The sequence below is a fragment of the Colobus angolensis genome, unplaced genomic scaffold (genome assembly GCF_000951035.1).
Source record: "Colobus angolensis palliatus isolate OR3802 unplaced genomic scaffold, Cang.pa_1.0 Scaffold3, whole genome shotgun sequence".
NCBI lineage: Eukaryota > Metazoa > Chordata > Mammalia > Primates > Cercopithecidae > Colobus > Colobus angolensis.
In genome coordinates this window covers 1,646,208-1,667,397 of record NW_012116265.1, presented here as the reverse complement: position 1 = coordinate 1,667,397, position 21,190 = coordinate 1,646,208, and the positions used below count along the sequence as shown (strand labels likewise).

The 21,190-nt window shown below is 45.7% G+C and overlaps 1 protein-coding gene across 3 annotated transcripts in view; it reads right to left on the bottom strand.

Moving 5' to 3' along the window:
• Window positions 1-10,129: 10,129 nt before the first annotated feature.
• FBLN5 (fibulin 5) overlaps window positions 10,130-21,190 on the bottom strand; it is a 78,923-nt gene continuing 67,862 nt past the window's right edge. For all 3 annotated transcript variants that reach the window (XM_011949403.1, XM_011949402.1, XM_011949401.1), the window contains 2 exons: window positions 19,732-19,927; window positions 10,130-11,099 (listed from right to left, as the gene is read on the bottom strand). In XM_011949403.1, coding sequence (XP_011804793.1) covers window positions 10,938-11,099; window positions 19,732-19,927 — 358 coding nt within the window. In that variant the 3' untranslated portion in view covers window positions 10,130-10,937. The remainder of the gene's footprint in view (window positions 11,100-19,731; window positions 19,928-21,190) is intronic.

Sequence of the window (21,190 nt, the reverse complement as noted above, 5' to 3'; positions counted from 1 at the left end):
TGTTAGCCAGGATGGTCTTGATCTCCTGACCTCATGATCCGCCAGCTTCGGCCTCCCAAAGTGCTGGGATTACAGACGTGAGCCACTGCGTCCGGCTGACATCGACATCTTCTGCAGGTTACCAAAGAAGGATCTGAGGCTCAGAGAGGCCAGATGACTTGCCCTAGGTCACACAGCAGAGAGAATTGGACAAAGAACCAAAGATGTCTAGACTTTCAGACAGGGATCTTCCTGTCACATCACCATAACTCCTCTGGCCAGGAGAATTTTTCCTGTACATTTAATTAAATGCAGTATACTTTGGGGCAAATGAATGCTAACCTCCAACTGAGAATACTTATTTGCCTAATGAGTTCGTTAGCAAAAGACTCTGCTGCTTCAGGATGCAGAGATAGCTTGGTTAATGCACGTTTCAGTTTTCATATTATGCTATGAGTCATTTTTGTTTATCTTAGCATTCTTTCCTCATCTGTTGTGTGTGGTGGCCCTAGTCACCAGGGATAGGAACTTTGTCACTCACTCAGGAAGTGATGGACTGACTCCCTGTGAGTGGATGAAGAAACTGCTTTCATAAGCGTGGTCATGCAGATCAAAGAGTGGGTCCTCTACACATGTTCCCAATTAACTGTGGCCATCCCATTCCGTGTCCCTTGCACTCTCCAGCATAGTTTCTAATCCTTTAACAGCCCAAACAACAAGAGGGAAGCCCAGCCCAGCCAAAACAAAAGCAGAAAACAGCCAAAGGAAGATGAAAACATCCTAGTGATTAGTGAGAGAGATCCAAATATCCCAGTATCTGGAGCCGCCTCGGGGTACTGGGATATTTGGAGCTTCTCACCGCAGGGGGTCGCCTCATCTGCACCCAGTGTCACTTCCCACAAGGACCCCAGAGCTCAGTCTGTAGCACCAGACTCTGTGCTTTGATACACACTGCTGGCCATCTTCACAATACCATCACCCAAATGTGGCCATCTTCAATTCAGCATGTTTCATTTGTCAAACTGTGTAGTTAAGATCTATCCATTTAACTGTATGTAAGTATTACCTTAACAAAACATAAACATTTAAAAAAAGAAGCAAGTTTAAAATGACATTCACCTTTCCCTTCTACCAAAACTCCTCCTCCTGAGGTCTTTAGCCCACTCAGGATGTCCTTTGGCTCCCTAAGCCTCCATACCCAATCAATCACCAAGACCTATTGATTCCACCTATTCCATTTCTCTTGAAGCTTTCCCCTTCTCTGCATTTTCCCATCATCGCATTCTACTCAACCTGTTTGAAAAGGGGATTCAGCATTCAAATTCCCCAACTTATTAAACAAGTGAGCTCCTTGATCTTGGAGCATTGATTAGCATCTTCATGGGCTAGTCGTCTGTGAAATGCTGACCTGCACAATATGAAGTCCAAACTCAGCTAGGTGAATAGTGTTCTGAATAATCTAGCCTCAACTTTTATCCCTTCCTGCCATACACACATCCTTGTATCCTCTGTTCCAATGACACTTGTCTTCTTAGTGCCCTTCCCCTCTCTCTGTGCTTGAGGAATGCTGGGTCATCCTTTAAGCCATAGCCAAATAGCAACTCCACTGTGAAAAAGTGGTCTGTAGTGAGGGTTGCAGAGATACAGGTTGATCTGAATCAAGGCTACTGTCCATGAAACCCTTTATATAGTATGTGGAAATTATTTGGATGAATAACTCTGTAATCTGTGACTCTGTGAAGAGGGATGGACTACATTTTACAAAGCAGTTAGGAGTTCTTTGTGACTGGCAAGGAGACTGTGGCCTCTGGAGACTGTGCACTGTCTTGTGTTTAAAGAGACTTCAGTTTTTCCCAGGCTCTCTGCTCTAGATTACATGAAGAACAGAAGCATCATGTCAAGCCACTGGATACCATAATGGAGTGGGACAAAGGGAGTGCTTGAAAGATGTCTGGAAGTCCATGTTTGGGAATGAGTGGGGGTAGCCTGGATCTCTGACAAGGGGTATTGGAATGAAGGAAATTGATTCTAGGATGGAGAGACTGGAAATCAAAAAGAACCCAGAGAATGAGTCTTCGGAAGAACAGCCACAAGAAAGTACCATGTTCACATAAGTGGATACAGATACTTTCTTTTTTAAAGCAGGAACAGGAAGAGGGCAAGTAACAACAACAACAAAAAGCTATGACTTTGCTCAGGAAGAGATGTTCTAGAGACTGCTTCTGTGTGCTTAGGAGAGAAGAAAAGAGGAATTTAAGGGAGAAGAAGTAATAATGCGTAAAAAGCTTTGTACTTTGTCCCTTGGACCCAGCTTTGCTTTCACTGGACAGGACCTAACCCTGACTAGCACCTTGCAACTTTGGGAGAACAGGTGAAGGGGAAGGTGGGCCAGTGCAGAGAAAGAAAGAAGAGAGAGAAGAGAGGCAGGGGAAGAAACAAGAGGAGGAAGTGGAGGGAAGCAAAGGGGTCACCAGCTCTTATGCAGAAGTAAACAGGAGCTGGACATGATGGCTGATGCCTGTAATCTCAGCACTTTGGGAGTCCAAGGCGGGTGGATCACTTGAGGTCAGGAGTTCAAGACCAGCCTGGCCAACATGGTGAAACCCTGTTTTTACTAAAAATACAAAAATTAGCCAGGCCCCTGGTGGCCGGTGTCTGTAATCCCAGCTACTTGGGAAGCTGAGGCAGAAGGATCACTTGAGCCTGGAAGGCGGAAGTTGCAGTGAGCCAATATTGTGCAACTGCACTGCAGCCTGGGTGACAGAGTGAAACCATGTTGTTGGGAAAAAAAAATACATATATATATATATATATATGCATTGCATATGACTCAGCAACTCAATTTTGTAATTTTAACTAATTTTAAACAATTGGTCTTAAATTATAGGCTGGGTGTGGTGGCTCACACCTGTAATCCCAGCACTTTGGGAGGCTGAGGCGGGCAGATCACTTGAGCTCAGGAGATTGAGACCAGCCTGGGCAACATGGCAAAACCCCATCTTTACCAAAAATACAAAAAAATCAGCCAGGCGGGCACCTGTGTTCCCACCTACTTGGGAGGCTGAGGTGTTAGGATTGCTTAAGCCTAGGAGACGGAGGTTGCAGTGAGCTGAGAGCACACCACTGCACTCCAGCCTGGGTGACAGAGTGAGACTCTGTCTCAAAAAAAAAAAGAAAAAAAAAAAGAAAGCATGCATTCAGAGTTTGACCCAGGGAGGAAGAGAAAGAGAATCAGCCACATCTCCACCTCCTCTTAGTTTTCACCTCAGCCATCAACAGGTTTGTTGGTCTTTGTTGAACCGGCAAAGGAGTGGAGTGGAGCTGAGGGAAATATGGTGAAAATTAAGATCAAGAGCAGCCTTGAGGCGATTTCCCAGGATGGAAGCCTCCTGCCACTGCAGATCAAGTGTGAGCAGCACAGGGCACCTTGGCTCAGCATTTGCTGGAAGGAGCCACTTCCTCTCCTCCCTGTGGTCTGCCCCATCCCTGCAGTCACGCCAAATGAGGCAGCCTGCTTCTTTTTGGTGTGCCTTATTGTTCCAAAACTTCTTGGAGTACACCTGGGAACTCTTCACCACCTACTGATGAAAAGTCCCAGCTTTTATGGTGAAAAATGATGTCCTGGATTCTTTTTTTTAATCGCATTGAAGTCCCTAAAAAGATAACACACTCCAAAGTTCCAACAGACCAAAAAAAAAAAAAGTCAGAAGCAAAGGAGTCTACCTCTCTATATGACTTCTGAGTTGAAAGGATCTCCCTAACTATGGTTTTACTGAGAGATGTAGATGATGATTTTAATAATGCCTTTGCTCCACAAAAATGTAACTGTTAACTGGCCCATAGGGCTGCTTCTTAGAAAGACTGGTATGGAAAGACTGGCTTAGAAAGACTGGCTGTGTGGAAATGCCAGCCTTGGGGCAGAAACCCCCATGAGATCTTTTTAAAAGTGGAACTAGAACAAAACAAAATAAGACAAAACAAAACTACGAGGTTACAGTATCACCATAAAGATCTAAGGTATCTACAAATGTCATAGCTTGGTTTCGATGATATTACCAAACCAAACTGGAGTCAGCTTGCCTAGCGCAGTAAGGCCAAATGTTCACATCAAGGTTTTCTAGTGGGGGAAGGAAGGGGATTGATTTGCGAGACACCAAGCAAGGAGAATTGGGCAGCTCATGCCTAAGACCTGATCTTCCCAATGGCTTACAAGCAAGGGTTTCTAAAGGCAAGGGTAAACTTCAGGAAAGTGGAATTTACAAGCAAAATTGTAAATTGATACATGGAGGTTATATACCGGTTTGGCCTCAAAAGGTGAGATAGCTTGGAGTTGGGGGCTTACAAGGTCCTAGGTAGATTCAAAGATTTTATTTGCAAAGAAGGGAAGCTTTGTCAAAAGACTTGGGTTCGGCAGAAAAGAGTGTGGGGTCTGGCCCGTGGGTGTGACTTCCTCCAGATCCTTCAGGAAAAAGTTTAGAACAAAGAATGGAGGCCGGGCATGGTGGATCACAGCTGTAATCCTAGCACTTTAGGAGGCCAAGGTGAAAGGATCACTTGATGCCAGAAGCTCAAGGTCAACCTGGGCAAAAAAGCGAGACCCCAGACCCCATCTCTACAAAAAAAAAAGTAAACAATTAGCCAGACATGGTGGCACATGGCTGTAGTCCCAGCTACTTGAAAGGCTGAGATGGGAGGATCACAGGACAGAAGGTCGAGGCTGCAGTGAGCTGTGATTACGCCACTACACTCCAACCTGGGCAACAGAGCCAGACCCTGGCAAAAAAAAAAAAACAACAACAACAACAGAATAAAGAACAGAGGTCAGAATTCAGTCCTCAGTTCTCTCTTATCTGAGGTCTGCATGCCAGGGGATCCATTTGGTGGGGGTCTGGGTTTCTGAAAAACAACTCAGGGATATATGTTAAGATGTTACCTTTAGTTTCTACAACTCTAACTTCCCTGACTATTGATTTAAGCTACTATTACCTTCTTGCTTATCAAGTTGCTCCTTACTTCTCAGGGCTAGCTGGGTGCCTGGAATTTCCCTTGCAGAAACTCAAGATTTTGCTTTATTTCCATGCTTGTTGGGGAGTAGGGGAAGGAGGCCTCTAAAAGGGGTCCCTGCTTTATCTCAGTGATGCCTTTTTTGGCAAGTTTTCAGATCATGGGATGTAGAACATTCACAAATGAAACAATCCACACTCGCTTGAGGGATAAATTATGAATGGTTCGTACATTAAAACTCCAAAGATCCCAAAGCACCTATCCTATTTTAAGGCATAGTAACTATTGTGATACAAGCCAGTTTTGCAATGTTAAATTCATTCTGAGTAGAAGATTGGAAAGGAAGACTTAGAAAAAAGGAACAGGTTGAAACCAAAACAATCCTCCCCAAACAAAAACTTCTTTTAAACAGAATCAAGTGATCCAATGACTCTGTGGCCTTAAATCAGTATTAATTAATTTCTCAAATCCTAATAAATAGGTATCGTAATGACACTGGTATTTGCATGTGTGTACAATTTACCCTGCCTTCATCTTATTTTTTTGTTTGTTTTTTGAGACAGTCTCAGTCTGTCACCCAGGCTGAAATGCAGTGGTGCAATCTCGGCCACTGCAACCTCTGCCTCCTGGGTTCAAGCAATTCTCCTGCCTCAGTCTCTGAGTAGCTGGGATTATAGGTGTGTGCCACCAGTCCCACCTAATTTTGTATTTTTAGTAGAGACAGCTTTCACCATGTCGGCCAGGCTGGTCTCAAACTCCTGGCCTCAAGTAATCTGCCCACTTCGGCCTCCCAGAGTGCTGGGATTACAGGCATGAGCCCCTGTGCCCGGCCCCCCTGCCTTCATCTTTACATTATTGCTCAAGAATATTCCAAATTCCTGAAAAAGTCACTGCCTGTCAACATGCAGTTCTCCTCTAAAAGAACACCAATAATGGCAATTCAGTAGATCATTTCTGTATTGACACCTATTTTTTCACTTTAATGATTTATTTCTCTGATGGCTGCTGGCTAAGATTCATTATTAAGAACCATTAGTAAGTCAAACATTCTAACTGGAAGCTTTCATCCCAGCAAAAGCTACCAAAGTAATAAATTTTGCCTCTGTGCACTCCTTTGTCTTGGAGCCTCTTGGTTATTAAAAAAAAAAAAAAAGAACATCTTTTAGCTACATTCAGGGATTCCAACAAAGATATCAGTCATTTGTTAAGTAACAGGACCAAGAAATTTGAAAACAAAAATATCAGCACAAGGAACAATCTGTATATTTGTTTGTAGTTTATGAGCATTGGCCAATTCCAAAATAATGAAGAGATTTGCTAAGTGCTCACTTTTTTTTTCAGATAAGAAAATATTGCATTTAAAGTAAACACAAATTGTACCAAAAGAAAAAAAAGTTTATCTAGCATTTATTAGTGTTTCAAAATATTTAATAATTCTAAGCAGAGGCAACTTATTCTAAATTTCAAACACATGTCTATAAATGTTCCTAAGAATTTTTCTTGTATAAAATAGATGTCTTCATAATTTTTAAAATCTAACTAAAATAAGTTTTGTTGACCCTGCTACTGCACCTACCACATTATATTCCAGTTTTGTCTTGTATGCTGCATAAATTCTTGGATAAAGGTATTATTAAAAAGTTATTAAAGCTTTAAATTAACTTTTTATAAAGTTTTAATAACTTTTTAAAGTTATTAAAAAGTTATTAAAGGTGTTATTATAAAGTTATCGGTGGACTGTCTATCCTGTTCATGTCTCTGAATCCAGCAACCGGCTTAACCAAAGTGGATTCTCAACCAAAGTATGTGATCCTCTCAAGACAAAGACCTTTTACAAACAGGATTTCATCTGGCAAGAGGGGAGTAGAGAAGAGCTCCTTCATCAAGTCTTCTCTCTGTGGGTGAACCCGTTGGCTCAGAATGAACAACTTGGGCACATTACGGTAAACACCCAGGCCACAAAAATGCGTTGAAACCACTGAAAATGAAATAATCAGACCTACTTAAATGTTTTTACCATCTGGGCAAATAACACCCCAAGGGCCAAGACTTACCTAAGAAAGTGTCTAAGTATGTTACCCAAGGCTGAGAGGCAACAGGTAGGTGGATTTTGTGCCAATTAGAAAGTGTTATGATTGGCAAACCACTGCAAAACTCTGAAATTGCAGTGAAATGGAAAAGCTGGCTGTCATCCCCAAAGTACATTTCAAGGAATCACAAAACTTCAGAATTAGAAGCAACTGAATTAACGTTTTCACCCATATGAAAGCTGGAAGATGAGGTGGTAACACGAGAGCTTTTGCAGGTGTCCCTGCTGTTAATCTGTGCCCCTTCCACCTTGGTACCTTTCATTCTTCAGGACCTGATGGAGTGGTACAAAGCAGGGGTCACTTGACAAGCTCTCAGCCCAGCTCCTGGATGGGGCAAAGTTGACAAGGAGTAGACACGGGGAGCCTGGAGATCTCAGGGTCCAGGAAACAGCCGCCCCATTGGAACTGCACAGCAGAGCATAGCACTGGGATCAGAGAGCAGGCTCATCCCCAATCTTGTGCAAAAAATAACATTTGATGATTCCCAAGGGGTAGGTGAAGCAAGTAGCATTTGGGGTTCCAGCAGCCTCTAGAACTGTTTCCCAAATGTTTGGAGCTTGACTTTGCAGTATACACTTTGCCCTGGACTGTTTTTCTCTTAATTTTTAGGCCCAAGTGTATTTTAAGGTAAATGGATCCCACATGCCTCTGATGCATTTACACTGAACTCATCATACTATGTTTTGAAAGAGCAGTCTGAGGTCCAAGAAGCCCTTGGAGGCTGCTTTTATGAGCCTCTCTGTGCTTCTTTTCTTAGAAGCAGGAAGCCACATTTTGACATGAACAAATAAAACACAAACCTTAGAGACTCGGATCTTGTTCCAAATGTGGCACCTCTGAAACCAGTGGGTCCTCAAATCATCAAGACAGAAAGCTTCCCAGCCTTCTTTTTGAGAAGTTCATGGAAACTTAGCTGTGTTCTGTTGAGCCCAGAGGCAGTGGTTCAGAGGTGCTCGGTGCAAAGCTCACATAAACCTTCAGTGTTTCTGTTTCCACACTTCTTCCCAGCACCTGACTCTCCCCACACAGCCAGGACCCAGGCTCACTGCTGCCTTCTGGCCTTTGCTCTTCAGAGAGCTGAGCTGAGTGAGTCCTAAGGGAATCACCCTCTGTTTTCTGAGCTTTGAAACTGGAGCATCCTAAGCTGTTTGTTGCTGATGTGATTGCTAACACCACTTGACCCTGACTGAAGAACCACAACTAGGCGTGGTTTAGATATGCTTAGTTAGAGAAAAAATAACCACAGCCAACAGCAAAGTGAGGTGTGTGGTGTGGGTGTGAGAAATGCTCTAGGGGTGAGGAGGGAGGACTTGCAGCTTCTTAGATGCTACAGGGAGTGGAACATACTGTTTCCTTCCACTGAAGGCCTAAGATACTACTAAGTGGAACAGGAGAGTTCCCTGGCCCCCTCACAGTATGTGCAACAGGGGTGTGGCTCTCTGTTCATCTGCCCCAAGCTAAAACCCCTTATGGGAAGGGGAGCACGCAGACAGGCAGGTGCAGGAACCAGGGTGAGCACTTTTGGGCCCCAGTCCCAAGACAGCATCTAGGGGTGGGTGTCTGTGACTTCCAAAGCCCAAGTAGGCACGTGTTACAGTGCACTCTTTCAGCCTTGCCATCTGTGGACAGCTTAAGCATTAACCAGCTTAGTGGACCCTCTCCCTTTTTGCAAGGGCAGAAGGCCAGTATGACAGCTTCCTGTATCCCAAGCTCTTGTCCAGCATCCTGGAAGAATCAGGTCACACATGGATTTGCAGGATGAATACAGGGGTTTTATTGAGTGGTGGAGGTGGCTCTAAGTAGGATGGATGGGGAGCTGGACAGGGGATATAGTGGGAAGATGATCTTCCCTTGGAGTTTGGCCATTCAGCAGCCAATTTTCGGATCATCTCCAGCCAAATTCCTCCCAATGTTCTTTCTCTTCTCTCCTTCTTTTCCGTGCTGTTCTGCCATTCATGTCTGCTCATCTTCTTGTCTCCCCATATGCTTCTGGAGCCTGGAGCCTGGGGTTCAGGGTTTATATGGGTACAGGATAGGGGATGTGGCAGGCCAAAAGGCAACTTTTTAGGGATGAAAATGAGGATACCTATCCTCATTTAGGGCCACAGGTATTCAGGCTTGAGGGTGGGGCCTTTGCCAGGGAACCACCCTCTTCTACCCAGTATTTCTCTGTCTCCTGTCCATATCATAAGGATCTATGGAATGCCTACTAAGACTAGGGGTCCAGGGCACAACTCCTGGTAGGCACCGTGTGGGTCCTTAACGAATACCTCACCAACAGGTAGGACAGGAGCACCCTCAGATGGATCTGTAGACTCCACCTCGGCTATCAGGGAGTGCACTTTTTTCCTGAAGCCTTGGGATGATTCCTGAGATGGGACATAAAGACAGCCATCCCAACCTGTCCTCCTGTGACTTGCAATGTTGACTGTCTCAGCCCCTGCCCAGGGTTCTAAGATTTGAAGGATATCCAGAGGCCCTGACCAGGAAAAGAATAATGAATCCTACAATGAGCAGAAAAGACGTTGAGGGTAAGGCAGCTAAGGCTCCAGCCCCATCTGTCCACCTCTCTTTCTACAATTTATAACAATACATTCTCAACTCTGGCTATGTAGTCAAGTTTTCAAAAATCCTGATGGCCGGGCCCTACCTAAGCCCAATGACATCAGAGTGTCTGGGGGCATGTCCCAGGGAATCAGTCTTTTCTCCAAAGTTCTACTGGTTATCCTTCTATGCAGCCAGGATTGAGGGTCACTGGTTCAAAGTAACTTGAATACATTCCTGTTCTGCAGAGCACTGGAAATTATCTACATAAGAGAAGAATTGTTGGTTGTTTTCTAATCAGATGAAACAGGACTCAGGGATGATGCCTCCCCCTAACTTCCCCACCACCCCATTTCTCTGCCCCACCGCCCCCTTCCCATCAACTTGCCAGAGTGACAGATAATGCCCTAGCTCCCTGGAGAGCTTTCTAAGAACATGGTAAACAGGTTTAAACAGAACTAGAACCCCAAATGCTGAATCATCTATGATGTCAAAATGAACCAAACACAAGCTCTCTTCAAATATTTAATCAGTTTGGAGACCTCTGCCTTCCAATCCAATTGGGTAAAAATTCTAAAGAAAGCAAGATTAAGGGGTCCTCAAAGAAAACATTGGGCTAAAATGGAGAGGAGACTGAGTTTGGGAAGACAGAACATAGCATGTGTCTGAAGGCCTTTTGAAGGAATTCTACAACATATTTTTAAAAAATACTCAAAATGAACAAGACAGGATTAAACCGTTATACAAATTTAAGGACAACTTAAACTTCTTTTATGGCTGAAAATACCAGACATGGTTTTGAAATACATTCTCAAACCCTTCGATCCTGCTGTGGTTTGTTTACATAGCCTTCTCAGTGTAGGCAAAAAGCAAACTAGCTACTCCCAGCGTTCCCTGCCAGCTCCCCGGTCTTTGCGAAGCAGTAACACAGCGAGAGAAGGAGTGAAAGAGGTGAGGAGGTGACAGCAAGCTGTTCACAGTCTTTGAACATAGACTCAGACCCCCGCAAACCTAATCTATTTTCTTTGAGAAACATGGAAATAAACTGAAGGCCTTGAAAATTCACCAACAATCTTACATCAGGGGAGCAATGATAATACTTTTCGATAACTGCATCATAGGAACTGGGGGTGGCATGTCCTTCAGGGTGACAGGTCTGCAATAGTACAGGTGAGAGTCAGGATGTCGGGGCTGACTCTTCAGGGAAATGTTCAGCAGGAAACGCGTAACATCTGTGTCGCTCTCATTCTCTCTGTTATTTCCTCTTCTCCTGTCCCTTGGTGCCGATGAGAGGCAGCGTCGGAGGCTCCAGCCCGAGGCTCAGAATGGGTACTGCGACACATATATCCGCAGTCGGATCACAGAGCTGCCTCTGAAGTTAATGACAGTGTTGACAGTGATCATTTCCAAGTCCAGCTGGATTTCCCGGGGCCCTTTGATGGGGCGTGTCATCACCAGGGTGGCACTGATGGGGCCCGTTTGCTGTGGACAGAACCGGGGGACACCAGTGAGAAAAGGCCTGCATGGTGCCCCTGCAGCCCCACCAGGGCACTCCCCTTGCCTCTGTCAGTCAAACTGGCACCCCCTCGGTGCCTCAACCGTGCCACGCTCTTTCCCTGGCTTTGCCCACTCTCCACCTGGCTCTTTTCTGCTAATCCTTCAGGTCTCATCTGAAAGGTCACTTCCTAAGAGGAGCCTTCTCTGATTCCCCAATCTAAGTCAGGTCCCCTGCGACCTCTGCCGCTGCAGCCTCTACTTTATACAGGATGGAAAGCATTTATGACTAAGCATGATTGTCCACACTGTCTACCTGATCCATGTCTGATATCTAGGCCCCCACTAGGCTATGAGTTCTGTAAGAACAGGTACTGGGGTCAGGTTTTCACCACCGAGTCCCCCTAGAACCCAGCATGGTGCCTTGAACACAGGTGTTCAGAAAATATATATTGAATGATGAACGAATCATTGATTGAACCTTCTACATGGCTTAGGGCTGTCACTTCACCTCTCTGGCGCTCATCTCTAAAACGAGGGTTTGGCATTGAGTACACATGGACACAAAGAAGGGAACAACAGGCACCACGGTCTGCTTCAGGGTGGGAGGCAGGAGGAGGGAGGGGATCGAAAAACTACCCACTGGGCACTGTGCTTATTACCTGGATGACAACATAATATGTACACCAAACTCCTACAACACAGTAATTTACCTAGAGGACCACCATGCACATGTACCCTTGAAAGCAGAATAAAAGTTTTAAAAAACGTGTTTGAGAAAAAATAAAATGAGGGTTTGGACCAGATCAGTAATTAAAAAAAAAAAAAAAAAAAAAGAAAGAAAAGAAAGAAAGAAAAAGAAAGAAAGAGAAAGAAAAAAAAAAAAAAAAAAAAGGCATCAAAAGCTACTGGAACTTTTTTAAAAACTAACAATTCCAGGGGCCCATTCCAAGATTTTCTAGGTCAGTATATTTTTAGGTGATGCCTGGGCAAGGTGGAATTTAAGAGCTCCCCTCTAGACAGCCTAGAGTCATCTCCAGCTTCACCATTCTGCAACCTGATCACTGTGGTCCTAATAATTTCACGGGAACTCTCTCCTCCACTGAGTCTTTTTCTAAAACTTTCAAGGAGGAAGGCAGAGAGGAATGACATCAGTTGAGCACTCATCATGTGTGAGGCACTCTTCTAACCATGTTTATGTACATCTGCTTATTTAGTCCTCATAAAATGGCTGGGCACCATGGCTCACAACTGTAATCCCAGCATTTGGGAGGCAGAGGTGGACGGATCACTTGAGGCCAGGAGTTCGAGACCAGCCTGGCCAATATGGTGAAACCCCATCTCTACTAAAAACAGAAAAATTAGTGGGGCGTGTTGGCAGGTGCCTGTAATCCCAGCTACTTGGGAGGCTGAGGCATAAGAATTGCTTGAACCTGGGGAGCGGAGGTTGCAATGAGTAAAGATCGCACCACTGCACTCCACCCTGGATGACAGAGCAAGACTCCAACTGAAAAAAAAAAATCTCATAAAATCCTGAAAGGCCTTGCCAAAGTGTGGTGCCTGGACCAGCAGCATGGGCATCACCAGGGAGCTTCTTATAAATGCAGAATCTCAGGCCCTGGCTAAGATATACTGAGCCAGAATCTATAGCTTAACACAATCCCCAGGGCTTTGTATGCACATTAATTATTGAGAAGTGTTGATCTAAAAACACAGGACCCAGGTGGAGGGCCCTGGCTGTCCTTTCTAAGTGCTGTATGGAAGGTATGACTCATTATTTCCCCGTTTTATGAGTAAGCAAACTGAGGTCTCATGAGGTTAAATAATTGCTTAGGGTTACCCAGCTAGTCTTGGCCAGAGCCAAGAGCTTCCATTCGGGTTTTTCTGACCCCAAGCCCCAGGCTTTTTTCACTGCACAGGAGGTATTAGAAAAGGCTGATGTGTGTTTCACTTCTTCCTAGCATCGACCTAATGGGAGATGCTCGCCGTCAGTGCAAGGGACAGATATTGGCACTGGTAGAGGAAACAGCGAGAGAGAGAAAAGGGATGGGCTGGACAATCACTTCCCATACACTGCAGAGCTCAACCCTGTGTCCAGAAGCTGAAAGCAACAGTCTCTGCAAAATAAAGGAATCCAGCTGGTCTAAAGCTACACTAGATGTTTTATCTGTCTCCATAAAGGGAGGGTGCCCCATAAAGCTCTGAACATCCCCAAGAGCCACCACAGGCAAGACAAGGGTGGGGCTGGCAGACAGGTGCAGGCCAGGTGCTGGGACCTCCCCTATCCGTGAGGCTATCGGCAGCCTGACAGACAGTCACACAATTTCCTCTTGGCACTGGTTCCTCCTGTTCCCGTCAGCATCCACGTTATTGGCACCTCCTCATGCAGAAGATCGCTTGGACTTCCTTGTCAGCCCTTATGAAACCTGAGCCCTGGGCCAGGACTTCAGAGGGTAAAGCCACACAAGGAAATGCCGGCAGCCTTTACATATACAAATATCTCACCAGCTTTCACTGCATGAACAAAGACCAAGAGTTGAGAACCCTGAGCTGGGGGCAGCCCTCCGGAGGGACATCTGCGGAGCCCAAGGTCTGGAAGGGAGAAAGGGGCAAGTGCAAACTTCCAAGTTGTTCCTTTGGGCTCTCCTGGTAAATTCTCCTGAGTACAAAAGAATCCCAGACTCTCCCATTTGGAATCCTAGACTCTCCCATTTGGAATCCTAGACTTTCCCATTTGGAATCTTAGACTTTCCCATTTGGAAGTAACTGTAGAAGCTGGGGAGTCCAGCCTCCACCTGGGTCCACCCTACCCACAAGCACCTGGAAGAGCTCAAGTACCTGCCACAAGAGCTGAGGACAGCCACCTCCACATTCAGCTTTTAGGGCAGAGTCAGGGCATTAATGGAATAACCCCCTGAGAGCCCGTGGGCATTAGTAGCCTTGGTGGTGTGAAAAGATGAGGAGGAGGAGGGTGGTGGTGGTGGTAGTGATGGTGGTGGTGGTTATGATGCCAGGCATCTGGCTACAACCTTTCCTACACCTCTTAATTAATCCTCATAACCCTATGTTGTAAGTAGGTTAGGGATACTACATAAGGCTACAAAACTACTGCATGGTACTAGACTTTATGGCTCCAAAAATCATGCTTCTAACCACTACACTCTCTGATAAGGTCTCTGTACCTCTCCATTTACTCACCATCCTATGGGTCTTGACTTGAGAATCACCACTTTGTGTTGTGTTTGCTAGGTTGTTTTCCCCCTCTCCGCTAAGGTGTGTGTGGGTTCCTCCAGGGCAGAGACCACATCCTGTTTGTTTCTCAACGCTCAGTGCCTGACCTGAAGTCTCATATGCAGTGGTGCTGAATACATGCTGGCGACGGAAGAATGCACACGAATGACTGAACGCCAGTGGACTTGACCATGCTGGGCGTCGGCTGCCAACAGCCCACCAGCCGTATGTCTTCCTGGCCCTGATCCCACATGCACTCAGGTTTGTTCCAGTCAGCTTGTGGGATGGCATGGTCTGACCTGTGGCAAGCAGCCACGCTGTAGCAGGCCAGCTTCCATGGGCTCTGCCGCTTGATCCACGTGTGTCATGGAGTAAGTGCACTTTGGCACAGTCTGAACCCCATGACCTTGCTCCTTCTTCTGGCCCTAATTATGGCCCCCAAACTACCTGACCAAAGCCAATCATCAGTCCTCTTTCTAGGGCTCAGTGAGAGACAGACAGCCAGTAAGGCTTATGAATGGGCTTGTGTGTGTGTACATATACGCATGTGAGCATAAGTGTGTGCGTGTGTCCATGCGAGTGTGTGTGGTTTGCCTGCGGGGTGAGATGAAGCTCCTCCCATGTGCTTATAATCAAATCAATGAATCTCAGGGTGTGAGAGCCTGGAACGCCATCCAGCCCCACCTCCCACACAATGCTCTAGTCCCCTGGGTAGCATTCCCAAGCCCTCATGGCCCAGCAGCTCACAGCCTCCTTACAACAGTAGCAGCAACAGTAGCAGTTGCCACAACAGTATCTATACAATCGTAACTGCTGTTTATTGAGTACTTTCTATTGTAACTGGATGTTAGACTTTTCTTGTGATCTCAATTTCTCCTGAGACCCCAAAGCTGGAAGAGCAGGTAAAACATACCTCCCCATTCTAAAAGAAAAGTGTAACAGCACAGATTTTTGGTGCCAGGCTGCTTAGGTTCAAATCCTGCCCCAGTGCATATTAGTTGTGAGACTAGTTGGGCAAGTTGCTTAGCTCTGTGCCTCAGTGCTCTTGTCTGTAAAATCTGGATAAAACCATCCTGTATCATAGGATTCTTGTGAAGATTAAAGGGTTACTGTATAGAAAGCACTTAGAATAGTGTCTGGCACATACAGGCACTATACATGGCTTGCTGCTGATGCTGTGTGTGGAGTTATTGGGGTAATACAGGACTTACAAAGCTGTGATCCAAAGCCAGATGTGTCCTTCATTCCATTCCTCCTCCAGCCTACAAACACACTTTTTTGTTTGTTTGTTTTTGTTTTTAGAGGCAGGGTCTTGCTCTGCCACCCAGGCTGGAGTGCAGTGGTACAATCATAGCTCACTGCAGCCTCAAACTCCTGGACTCAAGTTATCTTCTTGTCTCAGCCTCCAGGGTAGCTGTGGTTACAGGCCATGCCACCACACCTGGCTAATTTTTTAAATCTTTTTTTGTAGAGACAGGGTCTCACTATGTTCCCCAGGCTGGACTTGAACTCCTGGGCTCCAGCGATCCTCCCACTTCAGCCTCCAGAGTAGCTGGGATTATAGGCATGAGCCCCTGTGCCCAACTCTACATATATTTTATTAAACACACTTACCAGCCTCCATCTCAATCAAGAGGGGTTTCAAAAAAAAAACTGTTCAGAAATGCAGGCCCCTGAAGTTCAAGGATGCAGTAAGTGGTACCAGTCTTTCTCCAGGAGAAGTCTGGAGGTGTGAGCCCTGAGCTGCCCACACACCATAGTGAGGAATGGGGAATGCAAGGAGCTGATGTTGACATCCTGAAAGGCCCTTGTGTAAGGTCTGCTGCCAGGATGCAGTGACACCCTCCACCTCACTACCACCACGGAACATCTGTATGGGATGTAGCTCCAGAATTAGGGGCTGAGAGGTTTGGAGTAGCAAGTGACCAAGCACAGGCCCTACTGCCCATATCATGGACTGGTCAGTGTGAAGTCCTCAGGCAAATCTCCAAAAGACCCAAAAAAGCATCCTGTGAAAGCAACAGCTTTGGGGTCTCTGCCCCTGAGGGAGCACCAATGCCTGGTTACAATGGCAACAATCAGGGAGGAGCCTCGCTCTCCCAATCTTACCCTTTCTACCACCTGCTCCTCCACTGCCAGCCCTGGAGGAGCCAGGGCCAGCACTACCATTACTGGAAGGGTAAGAAGAGGCCCTCCCTGATTGGGCAGAGGCCAACCACACCCCTTGCCTGCTCTGAATTAGGAGACAGGGAGAAACTTCACGGTGGGTAAGAGACAGAGAGGTTGAAGTTTCCATTTAAACTAGCACAGACTTTTGACGTGAGAGAATGAGACAGTCCAATAGAAATGGAACATGCCTGTGAATCCTAGGGAATTGACCTGAGATGTAACCCAGGTGCTCACAGGTTTGATCCAACAGCGTGAGAAAAAGAAAGTCATTGACTGTTTCACCCCCACCACCAAACTCTGCTTCTTTGATAAAAACAGTATTCCAGACAGGGCGCTAAGTGGATGATCTCATCTAATCCTAAAGTAAACACTCATCTAGAAGTCCAGAGAGGTTAGGTCACATCACACAATTGTTAAATTGTTAAACTGTAGAAGACATGGCTCCAGAGCCCACATTAGAATGACTGAGTGGCTTCCCGGGGAGGGTCCCACAGCTTTGGACAGCATGGACCCTTGGAAAGCCAGCCTTATCGGAACAATTTCTGTCTTCCTGCTTTGCGGCCCCTGACTTCATAGGGCCCAGTCCCTAATGAAAGCACATAAACTCCCATGGACCTGTCCTTTTCAATATGGCTCCCCACAGTGACCCTGGAGGACCACAGCAGCATCTGTTAGAAATACAGATTCCTGGGTGCAGTAAACTGAATAACAGCCCCCAAAGAGATGCAAGTCTTAATCCTTGGAACCTGTTCTGTTACAAGGAAAAGGGTTTTTGCAGATGTGATTAAGAATCTGGACAGAGAGATTATCTGGATTGTCTGAATGGGCCCTAAATCTACTCACAGGTGTCAATATAAGAAGGAGACAAAGGGAGATTTGATACACACAAAAGAGGAAGAGGAGGCAGCGTGACCACAGAGGCAGATATTGGAGTGATGCAGCCACAGTCAAGAAATGCTGGCAGCCCCCAGAAGCTGGAAGAGACTTGGAACAGATTCTCCTCTAGAGCCTCCCAAGGGGACACAGCCCTGCTGACACCTGAATTTCAGCTCAGTGAAACTGATTTCAGACTCCTGACTTACAGAACTATGAGAGAATAAATTTCCTTTGCCTTAAGCCACCAAGTTTTTATTTTTATTGTTTTTCAGAGATGGGGTCTCCCTCTGTTGCCCAGATTGGAGTACAGTGGTGTGATCTCAGCTCACTGCACCTTCGACCTCCTGGGCTCAAGCAATCCTCCCATCTCAAACCACCTCCCCACTACACCGCCCCAGGTAGCTGAGACTACAGGTGCCTGCCACTATGCCCGGCTAACGTTTTTTTGTAGAGACAGAGTTTTGCCATGTTGCCCAGGCTGGTCTTGAGCTCCTGAGCTCAGACATCTGTCCACCTTGGCCTCCCAAAGTGCTGGGATTACAGGCGTGAGCCACCACACCTAGCCTTATTATTTTTTTTTTAAAGTAAAGGCAGGGTCTCACTACATTGCCCAGGCTGGTGTCAAACTTCAGGCCTCAAATGATCCTCCCACCTTGGCCCCCCAAAGTGCTGGAGTTACAGGCGGGAACCACCACTACTGGCTAAGCCACCTAGTTTGTAGCAATTTGTTACAGCAGCACCGGGAAACTGGGAAATTAATACACCTATGCCTCACTCATCATCTTCTGAAATTGATCCTCTGGAGAGGGAGCTCTGGAATCGCTTTTTGGGAAGTGCCCAAATTCACACTGAAATGTAAAAAACATTGTTCTAAGCCAGTGGTCTCTATTTATTTAAGACGGAGTCTTGCTTTTGTTGCCCAGGCTGAAGTGCAATGGCAAGATTTCGGTTCACTGCAACCTCCGCCTCCTGAGTTCAAGCGATTCTCCTGCCTCAGCCTCCTGAGTAGTTGGGATTACAGGTGTGTGCCACCATGTCCGGCTAATTTTTATATTTTTAGTAGAGACGGGGTTTTACCATGTTGTTCAGGCTGGTGTCAAACTCCTGACCTCAGGTGATCCACCTGCCTTGGCCTCCCAAACTGCTGGGATTACAGGCGTCAGCCACCACACCTGGCCAGCCAGTGGTCTCTAAAGAGGGGTGGTCACTCCCAAGAGTTGCAGGATATGAAGCTCAATAATACAAATGACACAGTATTAGATGTATACAATTTACAAAAAAAAAAAAAAAGTAAACATATTGTAGCATGTCTGCTTTAAAACCTTTTGCTGATGTGGGTAAGTCAGTGTTGTCTAATCAAACTTCCTATGGCAATAGACATGTTCTGTATCTGGGATGTCTCATACAGTAGCCATGTGTGGTTTTGAACACCTGAAATGTGGCTAGTGCCCTGAAAAAACTGAATTTTTAATTTTATTTAATTCATTCAGTTTTAAAGAGCCACAGGGGCTACTGTGCTGGACCACGCTGATAGAGCCCACGTCTAATAGAGCCCACGTCTGCGAGCCACACCTCTAACACATTCTCTGTAAAGTAAGTACCCTGAGGGCAAGGATTTGGGGATGTTTTCTGCATTGCTGTATCCTTGGTTTCTAGAAGTGCATGGTAGGTTGTTATTTTTGTTTGTTTGTTTTGTTTTGTTTTGTTTTTTTGTTTTTGAGACAGTGTGGCTCTGTCACCCAGGCTGGAGTGCAGTGGCATGATCTCAGCTCACTGCAACATTTGCCTCCCAGGTTCAAGTGATTCTCCAGCCTCAGCCTCCCAAGTAGCTGGGATTACAGGCTTGCGCCACCATGCCTGGCTAATTTTTGCATTTTTAGTAGAGATGGGGTTTCACCATGTTGGCCAGGCTGGTCTCAAACTCCTGACCTCAGATGATCCACCATCTCAGCCTCCCAAAGTGCTGGGATTACAGGCGTCAGCCACTGTGCCTGGCCTGCATAGCAGGTACTTAAGAAATACTTGTCACATGGGTGGGTGGAAAAATGGAGAAGTGAATGTCTCTCCAACAGAATGTTAGGAGAAAAGAGGCCTGAGATTGAGTCTTGGCCTAACTTCCCATTTCACAGATAAGAATCCTGAGGCTCAGGAGGAGAAGTATCTTTTGTAAGACTACACAGAAAAGTGGTGGAAACCAGGACCTTGAACCACATTCTCCACTCTTCTCTCTCAATGCCTGTTCCTCCTAGCTCCACTCTTACCTGCTTGCATACGGCATGTTCCTAGGAGAGACAGCACAAGGCCACTGTTACAGATGGTGTCCCCACTCCCCACTCCCTCTTACCCGCATATAAAATTCTCTGCCCTCATTTCCAGATTTGATCTGGAAAATGTAATAGGCCCCAGGGTAGCGGGTCGTGGCTTGCATTTGGAAGATGTCAGCGGGAACGGAGCGTCCTGACACCACGTCCATGTCCCGGTACAAGATGGTAAAGGGCTGGTCTCTGCAGCCAGGGTTCTCAGCAGGACACATACAGCGGCTGTGGAAAGGGAAATCATGTGAGAACTCAAGAAATCCATTTCAGGTGCTGGTTGTGCCTACTTCCTCTCTTAAAACACTGAAAAAGAGGCCATCCCATTTTTAGCATCCAAATGCCATAACTGTAGAATGTCTCTGCTCCTGGCTTGAATGTCTCTGCTCCATGCTAAAAACTCTCCAGCATGTAGGTGAGCTCTGTTTCCTAGAGAATGGACTTTTCTCACCAATCAGACGTTCTGGCTACTAAATAGAATATAAACCTTAGATTTCTGGTTTTCAGAATGTTAGAACATTCTCCAAGATACTTTACGTTTGCCATGTAGGCCAAATATGCCGCTCCAGCCTGGGCGGCAGAGCAAGACCCTATCTCAAAAAACAAAACAAAAAGAAAAAAAAAAGGAAGAAAGAAATTTTTAAAGTAAGAAATTGGATTAACAGGTCTTGGGGATCCTTGTACATTCTCTATTGCACACAGCCCAGTCTGCATGGAATGGAATTGAATAGAATATAATCAAATCTTGTCATTCGATAATTGATAAACGAGAGTTAGAACTATGTACAAGATAAGACATTGGACATTTTGGAAATTCAATAAATAATAAGATCCTGACTTCAAATAGTTTGCTTTCTAATAGGAGAAATAAATCACAGACACAAATATCTCTAATACGAAGCAACTATTAACAGAGTGCCCTAATATAAAATCACTGACTTTTACTACCAAAGAATGCCTGTTATAGACACCCCTTGATTCACCCCTAACACCCCCTTCCTCTCTCTCTGACCCCGCCCTGAGACTCCACAATAGGGTTCACAATAGGATGAAGATGTCTGTTGATACGTGCGGTGGTGGCCAACGCTAGGAGTCAGCCTTACTGTGTTTCCGCCGCTTTCTAACTTCCAATCTATCCGCAAAACCTGTCAGTTCTACTTCCAAAAGAGAGTCCACATCCAACCATCTCCAGTGCCTTCAAGGCACTCTTGCCTTCTAGCCCTTGCACATGCTGTTCCTTCTGATCTTCCACTCTCTATTTAGTTAAAGTCAATTCATTTTCCCATTCCAGCCCAAATGTCATTTCTTCAGAGATGCCTTTGGACTCCTCCGTCTAAACCATCCAGCCTACTCTTCCTTTTTATAAATTTCCATTCATTCTAAGCAGAGTATGGTGTCTCATGCCTATAATCCCAGCACTTTGAAAGGCTGAGGCAGGAGGATGACTTGAGTCCAGGAGTTCAAGACCTCTGGCTTTACCAAATACATATA